The sequence below is a fragment of the Trifolium pratense genome, linkage group LG3, assembly GCF_020283565.1.
Source record: "Trifolium pratense cultivar HEN17-A07 linkage group LG3, ARS_RC_1.1, whole genome shotgun sequence".
NCBI lineage: Eukaryota > Viridiplantae > Streptophyta > Magnoliopsida > Fabales > Fabaceae > Trifolium > Trifolium pratense.
The window spans coordinates 52469673-52483236 of record NC_060061.1 but is presented as its reverse complement, the minus strand read 5'-3'; the positions used below and the strand labels follow the sequence as shown (position 1 = coordinate 52483236).

Below are 13564 nucleotides of genomic sequence, written 5' to 3'. Positions count from 1 at the left end.
TATGCAGGTGATCGAGGGTTTGAACCTCGTTCATCTCATTTATCCATTTTAAATGTGTAATTTTTAACCATTAGACTATTTAACAAAAAAATATAGAACATAATTTAACAATAATCATATATATTATAGACAAATTTATTACTTAAATAATTTTTTTGATATCCGTAATTTTTAGAGATTTTTATAGTAAAAGAGGGAGGAAGTAACAAAAAAACAATAATTAAGGTAGATGCTTTCATTTTCATCAATCAACTAGTTAGTTGCGCAATGGCGCCCCATAATTGATCTCTACAATCTGTTTATATTATTGAGAAACAAATTTGACTTCAAAATTCAACAATATAAATACTTAATATAAGTGGGGTAACGTGCAGGTATTAAATTAAATTATTTCAGTTCTATTATTGAAAAAAATATATTATTAAATTATTTTAGTTCATCATGTAGTTGATGGGTTATCAATTTTGATACAATTAATTTAGTTTTCCCCACAAGTGGTCAATAGTACTAAATTAATTATTCACAACCTTTATTAACTAATTCACAAGTGGTCAATAGTACCAAGGTAACTCATAATTCATATAATAAACTAAATTAACCAAGTATTTGCAAAGTAATTAATAAAACACTTTTTAAGGGTTGTGAAAAATGTAGTATAAAAATGGCATAGATAGCATTTAAGTGACAGATAACAAATCAGTTTTAAGTGAGATTTTGATTAAAATGGCATTTACAATGTTATATCTAGACATCATACGATTGAAAATAAAAATAAATCATGATATTTTTGCGAAATATCCATCAGTTTTTCCCGATGACTAAATCGGTTTCAAATGAGGGAAAATTTGAGAGGATCCAAATCCATATTAATGTAATGGAAATACAAATTCATTTTTTCCACATACAAATACAAATATTCATATTGTCTCTTCATTGAGAGAACCATTTTCAAGTTTTCACTGATGTTATACAAAAAGTCAGATAATTAGTTTCCTTCCTGTCATTTTTAAACAAAAAATATGCCTTCAACTTCACCTAATAAGAATTTTGCAACTATTTTTGTCACTAAAAAATGGATCCTACCATCCACTATTCTAATGATCCTCATACTTAGCATGTAGGTTTGTGAAACCCTCTTAGCCAACTGGATCTAAATCAGCATCTGCATCGGCATCGGCATCTGCATCTGCATCGGTCTCATCTATGATTCCAGCTTCAACTTCAGCATCTGCATCTGTTTCCAATTGACCCGCTTCCTGACCAATATCAGTATCTGAGCTATTATTCTTTTGAAGTTCATCAGAATTTGAGGTTCCTCCTTGAGGGAGAGCAGCGGCATCAAATTCCATAGGGGTTGTTGTGGTATCGGTTCTAATACTTTCACCATCTATTTCAGTTGCAGATGTAGCAATCTATCCCACAACAACAAAAATAATGGCAAAAAGTGATTTCAGTGAATACATTTAACAATGAATTCATTATTAGAAATCCTAAATAAAAAGAGAACAAAAACTATAGAAAGTATAATGAAATAGATAGATGCATGCAGATAACAGTTCTATCAAACTGACTATTGTCACTCAGCAGCAAACCACGCTCCCCATTTAAAGAGGGCTCGGTTGGTTGGTCTACATGATTATCACTCCCTCTGTGTTGCATTTAGTGTCACATTTGAAATATTGGTTTGCCTCATAGTATTTGTCTTCCCGACATATTTATTATTTCTTCCCGATATACTCCTTATTAATCCTACTAATTTGTCTTCGGAGATACACATCAATACAAAAAATGGTATTTAGCAACATTGATTCGAAAAACAACACATAAAATATACCATCTACTTTTCTTAATATATGTGAAAATGACAAGGGATTTACAAAAAGGGACAGATGTTCAGGTACATATAATTCTATGCACACTCAATTGAAGGTTAGCAATCATCATATCCAGAATCACAAAGTTTAGAATTTTCCAAATTCTCTCGCTACACTTTACTTTCTTTGATTTTCTCTGATTTCATAACCTAAAGTATGCCTACACCTAGCCTAACTATGGCTAATATCATCAAAATTCTGCCTTTTCTTTACATTCTTTGATTTCTCTAAATAATTCTATGGCAGCACTCAATTGAAGGTGCATACTGTATAAGTAAAACATAGATACTTCAAATTTTGAAGTCGTACACATAATGGATATGTACCTGAACATGATACACATTTTATGCACCAGGTAACTAACAAAATTAATTTTCGACAAAAAAGTGTGTACTCAATTTGGATACATCATATACGTAAGTACTGTTCAGGCATGTATCAGTGCACCACAATCAATCGGGTAAATAAAAAAATACACATTATTGTGTGGCAAAAGAAACTAAAAAGAATCCGGATCCTCTCAATCTATCTCAACTATAAAACTCAACCTCTAGATTAATCTAACGGCTGGAAATTAAAAGCTTGAAACATGAAATAAAACAGCTGCAAAATCTCGCACCTGCCATTTTTAGCCTTTAGCCACTATTTTTAACAAAAAAAACTATAATATTATTGTAAAATGCCAGATTAGAACCCATCAATAATACATTATACATTATGGTGGGAATATGGCAGTTACATAGTTTGAAGGAAGACGATATAGAAGGAAGAAGTGATGGTTGTAGTTGCCATAGAAGGAGACATGCATGCAATTTGTGAATAGAAAAATGCTGCTTTGCACAATTTCAACTGAAATAGGGAAAATGAAAAGAATGGAAACCACGGCGAGATTTTCCAGCGTGTTTCATTTCATGTTTTAAGCTATTGATTTTCCAGCCGTTAGATTAATTCTAATGGTTGAGTTTTATAGTTGAGATAGATTGAGAGAATAGTAGATTGAGAGGATCCGGTCCAACTAAAAAACTACGATTTCCTCATTTATTTTGTTAATCACATTGATAGTTTCATTATTACCTTGTGGATTATTTCCTAATTTTCGCTGTGTAAATATTTTTCCATATTTTCTGCTATGTAAATATCACCTTTGCCAATTTCCTTGTATATATTTCTTGGTTCTATTCTAATTTATAATATAGTAAATTAGGAAAGCTTCTAGATAGCTATTAGATAGTCAATCTTTATAATCAAGGTATTTATTTTGTGAGAAAACATACAAATTATTCTAATCGATCAAATCATTTAGTATCAATTCAAGTCTCCAATTCAGATGACTTACATCTTTTTTCCTCTCAAATCTACATCTTTATACAATTTGATCTTGTTTATACAACTATAACCGGTTTCTTATTTAGATTATTCAACATCTCTTCCCATCGGCTCCTTCATCATTTCATGTCTGTTAGAGCTTGGGATATTTAAATGACGGAGATGGAGTGGAGAAATGTTAGGCAGAGATACTTCAATCTGGTTGAGGCCTACAAGAGTGGTCGGATCGGGGAAGATTTCAGAGGCATTCTCAATAACCTCATGCCTGACAGAAAGCAGCAGTTGCATTGCCGGAGTACAACATTTATGGTCATGTTTATCCAACTTAAGAATGGAACTCTGGTCTGTAAAATCAATTTCGAAACTCTGGTTGTGAGTTTTGGGTTTTGAAACTCAATTTCGAAACCAAAACCTGTTCGGATAAAATTGAGTTAGATTGGTTTTTCACTCAATTTGGAAACAGTTTTACTCTAAAACTCAACAACAAAAAAAGGGTTTTTTGTTTGGGGTTTTATTTTAGTTCCAAGTTCCAACACTACATCGTTCGTCGCTGCTCTTCGTGTCTCACTTTCATCTTCCTCCATCTCTTCTAAAAATGCTTCATACCTTCCCTTCCACCATCATCGTCCTTGCTCCACTGAAATGTTGTCGCCGTTCCCTACCCCCCACCGCCATTCCAGGTCACCACCGTTTTAATGATTTTCTATTTTAACGATGATAGCAATCGAAACCAACAAAACCCCAATTCTCGATTTGCTATTCACAATTGTGAAACCAACAAAAACTCAATTCTCGATTTGCTACCATTGTGGCTCCAATCTCTTCCTGCTACCCTGTACTTTCTCTTCCTCAAAACTTCTAGATTCTCAAGGATCAGAAGATACCATAAGCATCAAAATTCAACAATCTCTTCTCTTCGGCTCTTCCGCAACTCCACAACCATGCTTTCTCTCCAATTCAACATCCACCATCTTCCTCCATATCAACTCCTTACCCACCAACAAAACCCTATTCAATGTTTTTCTCTGTTTCTTTTCCTAGGTTTTTCGACTTGCTCTTCACAATTGAAACCAACGAAACCCCAATTGTGTTTTTACTGATTTTGTCTTTCATTGATTCACATACATGATGAAGATATTTGTGGAATCTTGATTTTTCCATCATGGCATACTTTTTTGCTGTCTATTATAGTTTTTTAATAATAATTTTGGAGTTAATTTTTTTGTTATTTTTAATTAATTTTATGCAATATTTTTTATATTGGTTGATTTAAAAAATTATTTTTAATATATATTTTAAAATAAATTTATACCGGCATACTTGTACCTTAAATTTATTTTATCATATGTAGAGTGTCAATGTATGTGTGTGCGCGCATGTTTATTCTCTTTTCTCACAGGGTGAGGTCCAAGGACCTGTAGAAAGGATGGGATAAGGGAGAAGACCGGGTTCTCTCCAAGAAAGCAAGATACTAGTAGGGTACATGGCCATAGGCTCCAATTTCAAATTCATAAAGAAAACCTCATCTTATTTACGCAACGCATGAAAACTAACGTCTTAGAATAGAATATCTTAATTAATGCACAGGGTAATAAAGAAAGAGAATATATTAATGCAATGCAGATCAAAAGAAAGAATATATTAAACCGCATCTATTGTGATGAAATTGCATGTTTAGCTCTATCAAATATAATCATAGAAATAGAAACACAAAGGATGAAACAACAATTAATCAAGCCTTTCCCCAAAAAAGGAAAATATAAATTAAAAATCCTCTCAACAATTTAGGGCTTCTAGGGGTTGATAGAAACCAGAGAACATAAACAAGGCAACCAGCAACAATAGGAACCACTAAAAAGTTATTTCTCGTGAGCATGTGTAATTAAAAAAAGAAAAGTGGGAAGTTGGATCTGAATCAAGAAACCTGATTTTCCTCGACTTGATTAGCAGTGTTTTTCGCCTCTTCCTTTTTACCACGTTTACTTCTGTCAGTTGGTTTAGCTTGGTATTTAGATCGGACATCAGGTGGCAAAAGTTCTGGTGGTACAACCCCTTCAATTCCATATTCAGTAAACTGCAACAATATATACATATAAAACTTCAATTAATCCGAAAAAGTTAAGCAGACAATAAATTTAGATTAAAAAGTTATGCTTTACCTTAGAAAATCCCTCCAAGTCTTGCCGTGCTGAAAGCCGAAGACCTTTCCAACAATAAACCTGGGTCAAAAAGATAGATAGATACATAAAAAATGTATACTCTAATAGAATGCCAACTATTAGTACATAAAAGAGCACCTAAAAAGATTAGAGGATTTTCGCTTGGTTAAATATATTTATTTTAACCTACGAGGAAGGAATACTTTATAGCAAGGTGCTACTTCTATACAAAATGGCCATATTTTCAATGATTTTTCTTTTTCTGGGCTTGCTATAGGATAAGATAGATGTTTTGAGCTTGTTCAAAAAAAGATAGATGTTTTGATGCTTCTCTTCTCTTGTTCTCAGCTTATTGGTAACATTCAGATCGAGGGCGAAATACTGAAATAGGTTTATACATGAGCTTCAAAGTTAAGGTTACAACTTCACAATTTCAGCCGCTGAAGTGGCTGATTACTGAAATATAACATTATGCAGTAAAATTAGCAGCCGGAGGCCGCTACACAATTGCAATGGTGCCACTATAGTGCACTGTCGATTACTGTGCTTGAGAAACTCTAAGACCACATCGGTGTCCCGTCTAATTAAAAATATTACACACATCTCTCCAGAGAGACCATATGTATTATATTTAAGTCCAATTTACCTTCAACGTCTCTAATAGGAGAAAAGTGCAATTTGCCATTTTTGGTAATTGTATATTATACCCTTTTTGTAGGAAGTAGTAACAGCAATAAGTATGTTCTTCCTTAAATGTCGGCATTATTCTTTTGCTTTTTTATTTTTGATATTTTTGAGGATACATTCTCAAACTTGATATCCTGTCCTTCATTTCTCTAAATCAAAGTCTCTATTTCTACCTAAATCAAAATATTATGCAGAGGACTTACCCGGTTATTCTTGTGGTGATATTCAGCTTCTATTCCGGCAGAAGGATCCATCTGTAATTTCATAAATGCAAAGAATTTCAATATTTAAGTTAAAAGAAAGAAAGAAGAAAAAAAAAACTACAGCTTGGATAATGGGAAAAGTCATACTCCCTCCGGTCCTTTTTATAAGAAACAAAAATGACAAAATTTTTGGTCTTTTTATAAGAAACTTTGACCAATTTTCAAATGTATTAGATGTATAATTTCACTTGTGCCCTTATTTATTATGAGAGAATATTAAAAATAAGGAAGTTAGTGGAATTAAGAGTAATTAAATAGGGGGATGTATGGAATAAATTTAAATATATAGGTGTATTAAATGATTTAAATTTATGTTTTTTGTTTCTTATAAAAAGGACCGGAGGGAGTAATACTCAAGTCTGCAATACTAAACAATGGGATGGAGGTATAGGAAAGGAGGGAAAATCAATATGTCCTTGCTGGTCAATAAGGGAAACTTACATCTTCAGCCAAGGGTTTCCAGTACTCATTAATTGAAGGTGTTTGAACACGCTGAGGATCAGTTAAAGCATTCTGGAAATTCAAGAAATTTTGGGTAAATCGATAATTGATAATTTAGATAAGTCAATCTATATTATGACCAATAGAATGCAAATGATGAAATGCTTTTTAACCAAAGAAAAAAAAAATCAACTAATTAGAATATTAGAACTTTGCTTTATGGCCTAACTCAATCTACAAAACCGACTTTGGCCTAACTCAATCTACAAAACCGACTTGAACGGTAAGGACTGCTCAAGCCTTATGTATGTACTTCTTGGGCCATATATATGGTCAATGTGCGACCCTCACACCCAGCACAATGATGGTACTGGATGATGCAATAAAGGCAATGCAAAATTTCTGCAATTAAGGTGACTAGGACGATAGAGCAATTCAGGCAGTTTTCCAGCAATTTTTAAGTAGAGATCAGAGGAACCACAACTTTCAATTTATTCTGAACAAATATTCCTTTACTATGTTCATTCGCAGCTATATTGCCATGAATGAATTATAATAAAAATAGGGAAGACTTGTACATGTGAAGCATGGGTTTTGACAAGCAACTAAAAAGTCGAAACCTACAACTAGAGCATTTTGATGTTAAAGTACAGAATACCATGCCACTATACGTCCAAGTTCTAACCCTAGTGTTCAGCATCCACAAGAATCAACTTCTACAAAACTAGGCCTTGCATATTTTGCATTAGCCACAAGTTCTGCAAACAAAAACATACCGGATTTTGATCTGCCCACTTCCACAACTGAGACAGTTCTTTGTTACCCAATCTCCATCTTGGCTTACTGAAAATTAAGAGACAGATTTTAATCTCCAGCTTGGCTTAATAGAGTCATTAATACACTAAAAGAAATATTGTAAAACAACAAGCATACCGCTTCTTCGACCCATCTTGTACCACTTTCTTTTCCGTAGGTTGTTTTTCATATGGTGGGCAGCCATCACGTTTCCACCACACCTAAAAAGTACAGATAGTAAATGTAACCTTGACGCTAACTGGCAACCACAAGTTTATGTGCAAGAGAACATAGGAAGTGCTACGGAGGATGCTCACCCAATTCTTTTCTCGTTCTAATATATGCTCAATTTTGTAAAGGAACTCTTTCCCTTTGGGTGGAGTCAGTTCAATAAGTTTCTTAACACGTTCTTCGCACGATGTGATCTCATCTTTCTGAATTACAAAAGAAATATGTATTACAATTTACAAGGTTACATGAATCCAATGCAATTTCAATCGAAACAGCAGCTTTTATCAGTATCACTATAGAAAAAGCTAAAATAAGGTTCTTCCTTAACTAATAACCAATTCATGTTTTCTCAGATGACGGGAAAATAAAGACAAAAATAACAAATGAGATGTTTGACAGTGTACGTACAACCTGATATCTAACAAAATGGAGGATACTACCATAAAAAAGGAAACCAACCAAAACCAATAGCAACTTACTGCAGATAAATATTACTGCAGATAAATATTACTGCAGATAAATATTACTGCAGATAAATATTGGTTTTAGGGGAAACAAAAGAACCAATGTTGTTAATCATGGATCGTGTAAAAAACATATTACATTTTGTCCCTGCCGATTGAGAATCGTATTTGCAGCTAGCGGTTTGTTCAAATAACACAACTAAAGCCACTATATTTGACAACAATTTGTAGTTTTGTACCAAATAATTTATCGCAGAACAATAGCGGTTTGTTAAAATTCCACTACGCTATACGTCTGCCATTTGACAACACTAAATAACTATTTGTTGAACGCATTGTTTTAAACGGGAATCTTGGATTCCCATCTCGCATTTGGGAATGTTTTGCAAGGAAGCAAAATATTTAAAAAAAATATCCTGCCAATGTTAGTTTCCTGGGAATATTTTTTGAAACACTTTCATATCAAACATGCAAATAGCATAATTTAGAATATTAAAAAAAAAAAAAAAAAAAAAAATCGCTACCAAGAACCCCCTAAGAGAAACAGTAGAAATCATTTCAACTAAGCCCATAATTGCAATTATCAAATACTAGGTGCTAAGAAAGACATGTAATGTTTCCTTAATAAATACTAGGTGCTAAGAAAATTATGTATCCGCTAATGTAGCCGCATTACTAAAGAGTTAAAGAAGGCAGTACTAACCATGTTTTCAGATGGCAAATCCTTCTCACCTTTTCCAGGGGCCTAAAAGCAAATAAAGGAGAAACCACCAGCTAATATTAGATTAAATACTAAATACATCACATGGAAATTAGTCTCCGTAAAGTTATTACCTTCAAATAATTAAACAATATGAGACACTGCACAAGAACATGACGTCGAAAACTTGGATCCTTCAACTATTAGGAATTCAACCAATAAAAGGAAACAAAAAAGAGGGAATATGGAGTCAGAATTTGAACATCTTCAAAGGAAAAAAAAAATTAGCACAATTTTAGAAGTAATCAAGACGTGGTCAAACTGCTCACCTCTAGACCCATTAGTTTACTGCTTGTGAGATATTTTATACTAAAGTTAACCGCCTCTTCTTCCAAATTATTAGCATCTCCCTCTTCATCACTTAAAGGTTGTGCTTCAAATGTATTCAGTACAACCTTTTATCCAACAAAAATTCTTATATAAAAAGTAAAGAACAGATGCAGTTTGATAATTGAGAAGAAGAAAAAAATTAACACGTGCAGACGGAAAAACATGACAAAATATTACCGACAAACTGGAGGTGAACTTTTTCCACTTTATTGGAGAATGAATAATAGAAGCAGGGTTTGAAAAGTAGTCCTGCAACAAATAAACAAGACCAATTATAAATTTCTTTAGGTTCTTGTATTTAAGAGAAAAAACACTGTCCTGCAGCTTGTAGTAGAAGTGATATACTTCCGAGTTTAACATGTAGAACCATTGATGACTAATTTTATATTGAAAATCATGTGAAATAAGAAGTTTCAAATAGCAGGACAAGCCTCAAGTTGAGAAAATGGAAGAGACTTTCCTATCAAGAACTAAAATTTCAGTGATGACCTACCTGTAAGCCCCAAAAAGTTTCATAAAAATTGAAATCAATGCATATGCCTGGAAAGTATGAAAAATAAATTATTAGCTGGAATCGAAATATTAATTTCAATTAACTACTTGTATTTATAAGAATGGCAATCAAGCAAGCTAGGAAAATAAGCAAGGACGTACCTTCTACGGGTACTTTCTCATATTTTGTTTCATTTGATGTGTTAAAAACTCCCTTGATATTTAAGGCTGCAAAAGTTTATCAAAAACATCAGAGTGGCACGGTGCTCAAGAAAATGAAATTTAAACCAGGAGTTTAAGATAGACTTCACAGAACTGTACCAGATCGCTCTGATAACGGAAAGAAATGAGCCAGAAACATAAGAATTCTTCCACAAAAGACCACATCATTTGCCTGTAACATCCAAATTAACACAGTGAATTCTGGTAATTATGAGAAGAAGAATGGATCCTACATAATCATAACTGTTTTACACTCATTCAATACTACAAAACTGATGAGAAGTTTATCATATAGCTCAACCCTAGACAATTTAAGGGAGGAAAGAAAGAGAGAAGGGAGGGAGGGAGGGAGGGAGGAAAATAGGAAAAACAAAATGAACACTGCAAAGCTTTGAATACAAAAGGAAATAAATCATTCTCAATGTACCTTTGAAAGACGGCGAAGAAGTTGATTGCATGTTCTCAGCATCACAAGTTTTCCTCGAGCAAAAAGTTCTTGCTGTGTGTCATCCAAACATAAAAGTTCCACATAAATACAGGTCGGTTATACGATACCTATGCTATAAATCATTAACTAGAGAAAGGAACTGCAAACAAATGAGAAATGTACCTTTCCCAATATATCTTGTTTACTCTCTATATAGCCAAAAATATCCTTGCAGTTTTTCATTGTAGACATTTCTGTCAAGTCTTCCAACAACTGAAAAATCATACCACCTTCAATGTGTTCCTTCTCACACAGATATAGCACTATATCTGAAAAGCAAAACACACATACAGACATGAGTATGAGAGAATCACAAGAATACTTTACAAATAAGATGTTTAGGATTTAACTGTATCTCATTAAAGCGCTACTAAATGGTGCACAGACCAAGAAGACGGGGAATGTGGCCTTGACTAGTTTCATTAGCATCAATTGATTGCCCGTATTGCATTACTTTCTCCCCACACTGTACTGCTGCCGACTGAACAAGGAAACAATAAAAAAAAGAGGGGAAAAGAAATAGCAATGGCATTAGATAAGTCCATATTTGAAATGGTTTTTTGTTTACAGTTTTTAGTTTACAGTTTACTTTATACAAGTCGTTTAAGCATCATGGATTCATGATAACACTACATCTGAATGGGGGAAAAAATAAAAAGAAAATATTTAAAAGGATCCAACTAGCGCATAATAAAAAAAGGAGTAATCTACAAACAAGGGAAACAGTTAAACATACCACGAATTCCTGAAGTAGCAGCCGTAAAATGTTTTCTAGGGACTGGTTCTCATCTTGGGCCAATTTAGTTTGTCTCTGTTAATCACAAATCAATTAAATTAATCACAACCTTTAACAATGTCAAACCAAAGTTACTAAAAAAGGAACCTCCGGCCCATGTTTTCAATCAGTCGCAAACTCACCATGTAAACATCATCAACATGGAATCATGAATACACAATTTAAGTCAAAAGACAACAATATTGTCTTTTTTATAAGTTATAGATATCTCATAATAAAAACCACTACTGAAATTTAAGAGTCTATCTCCTTTTTGCACCATCCAGAAATCACCCCATCCCAAAGAAAAACCCAAAAGAAGTCATCAGATAGTAAGCTTGTATGGGTAATTTTTGTAAACAGTGAATAATAAACTGATTATAATGGGGAAGCTCCAACAAACTAGAGGCTAATCCAAACTGCCACTAATGAATTTCAAAATCAAAAGAATGAATATACCTGAGGCTTTATTACTTCTTGAACAGTCTGCAAAGCAAAACTTTCAGGTGGCCCGGGCTGTAATATGGCACTTTTAAATACCTCCTGCAAATAACAATAAATCAGACAACACATAACCAATGAAATTCAACAATGTGGAAAAAAGCATTATCTAATTTGATACAATAAGCTCTGATAAACAACTAAATGGCTCAACTAATTAGGGTCAACTAAATGGGTCAAACGATACAATAATTTTCTATTGTAAATCATTTTTATAGCCAAACCATTAACCTCTAAATATTCCTTAATAATTTTTCCTATTGTTTTCCTGGGTCTTCCTCTACCTTTAGTAATCGAGTTGCCCTCCATCTGATTTACTCTCCTTACTACGAAATCTACGTCTCATCCACACATGCTCAAACCACCTAAGTTGAGATTCAACCATCTTAAATATGATAAGTGCTACCCCAACAAAAAAATTAAACATAATTTAGGGTATGTATGGATTAGTGGTGTCAGGCAGACAATGAAATAAAGTGGAATGGAATAGAATGGAGTAATCGAGTTGCCCACCATCTGATTTACTCTCCTTACTACGAAATCTACAAGTCTCGTCTACACATGCCCAAACCACCTAAGTCGAGATTCAACCATCTTAAATGTGACAAGTACTGCCCCAGCCCAACAAAAAATAAAAAAATTCAAACATAATTTAGGGTATGTTTAAATCGATGGTATCAGGTAAGTAATGGAACAGAATGGAATATAGGTATCATTCCATGGTTGAAGCAGAGATAGAATCATTGTCAGAACTTTCCGTTCTATTCCATTATTTCTAAAATATCAAAACAATGAAAAATACTATACAATTCAAAAGTCTATCATATACCACCAATCCAAACATACCCTTAATTAAGCTAAAGAACCATCACATTATAATCAATTACCCATTATTCCCTTCAACGACAAAAACCCACCACACACACACAAAAATGGTTCATAGGTATGAATGTATGATTCCTCCTATACAAAAAATTGAACCTTGGTAACCTCCTATACAAAAAATTCAACCTTGAACAGTTTTTCACTGGAAAAAGAAAAAAAAGACTTACCATGATGAAGTTTGAGGACAAACCCAGAAACCCTTTTTGAATTGAATCTGGAAGAGGTGAGTAATAATGAAAAGACTTGATTTTTTGATGAATAGAACACCGGAATTGTGTGATTCTGCAGAAGAAATAGGGAAAATAAATGAATATGTAGAAAAGAAAAAGATGAACATTGCAATTTGCAACGAAACGTTGAAAGGGGAAAAATTCAATAGGAAGCTTTAGCGCACTAACCTGAAGAGATGATGAATTGAACTTCAAGAGTGTTTTGTGAAGAACAACAATAATCCCTCTTTTTTTCTTTGTAAAAACAAAAAATAAAAAAAACTCTTTTATTTTTTACATAAAAAAAAATCCAATAAAAAATTTCCGCTTAAAATATAGGTTTAATTAGTAAAATGGTCCCTAAAAGATATTTTTGGTTTCACATTGGTCCCTTAAAGAAAAAAATAACCAAATAGGTCCCTTAAAGAAAAAAAGGTCTGAATAGGTCCTTAAAGATATTTCCGTTAATCAGTTTGGTCCCTTAAAGACATCTCTGTTAATCAGTTTGGTCCTCGAAAAAATGGACGGAAAGGACCAAACTGATTAACGGAGATGTCTTTAAGGGACCTATTCGGATTTTTTTTTTCTTTAAGGGACCTATTCGGACCTTTTTTTCTTTAAGGGACCTATGTGAAACCAAAAATGTCTTTAAGGGACTAGTTT

General features: G+C 33.3%; 1 protein-coding gene across 1 annotated transcript; it reads right to left on the bottom strand.

The window, feature by feature from the left end:
* Positions 1 to 844: 844 nt before the first annotated feature.
* Positions 845 to 13174, bottom strand: LOC123913304 (THO complex subunit 1). Its single transcript, XM_045964003.1, has 22 exons — positions 13091 to 13174; positions 12860 to 12974; positions 11766 to 11849; positions 11268 to 11342; positions 10919 to 11012; positions 10655 to 10800; positions 10472 to 10543; positions 10144 to 10216; positions 9985 to 10050; positions 9824 to 9870; positions 9508 to 9579; positions 9270 to 9395; positions 9075 to 9140; positions 8944 to 8985; positions 7863 to 7979; positions 7684 to 7766; positions 7527 to 7593; positions 6751 to 6822; positions 6250 to 6300; positions 5360 to 5419; positions 5125 to 5274; positions 845 to 1412 (listed from the first exon to the last, which is right to left on the bottom strand). Exons 2-22 carry the CDS (start codon positions 12860 to 12862, stop codon positions 1137 to 1139), a joined length of 1842 nt encoding a protein of 613 aa, XP_045819959.1. The 5' UTR covers positions 12863 to 12974; positions 13091 to 13174; the 3' UTR covers positions 845 to 1136.
* Positions 13175 to 13564: the final 390 nt, after the last annotated feature.

Bases quoted from the DNA above. Each gene is read 5' to 3' on its own strand.
- LOC123913304 (XM_045964003.1), bottom strand. The intron at 9,580-9,823 runs GTAGGTCATCAC...TATTTGTTGCAG, and splicing joins AAACTTTTTGGGGCTTACAG to GACTACTTTTCAAACCCTGC. The intron at 5,420-6,249 runs GTAAGTCCTCTG...TTTTTGACCCAG, and splicing joins ATCACCACAAGAATAACCGG to GTTTATTGTTGGAAAGGTCT.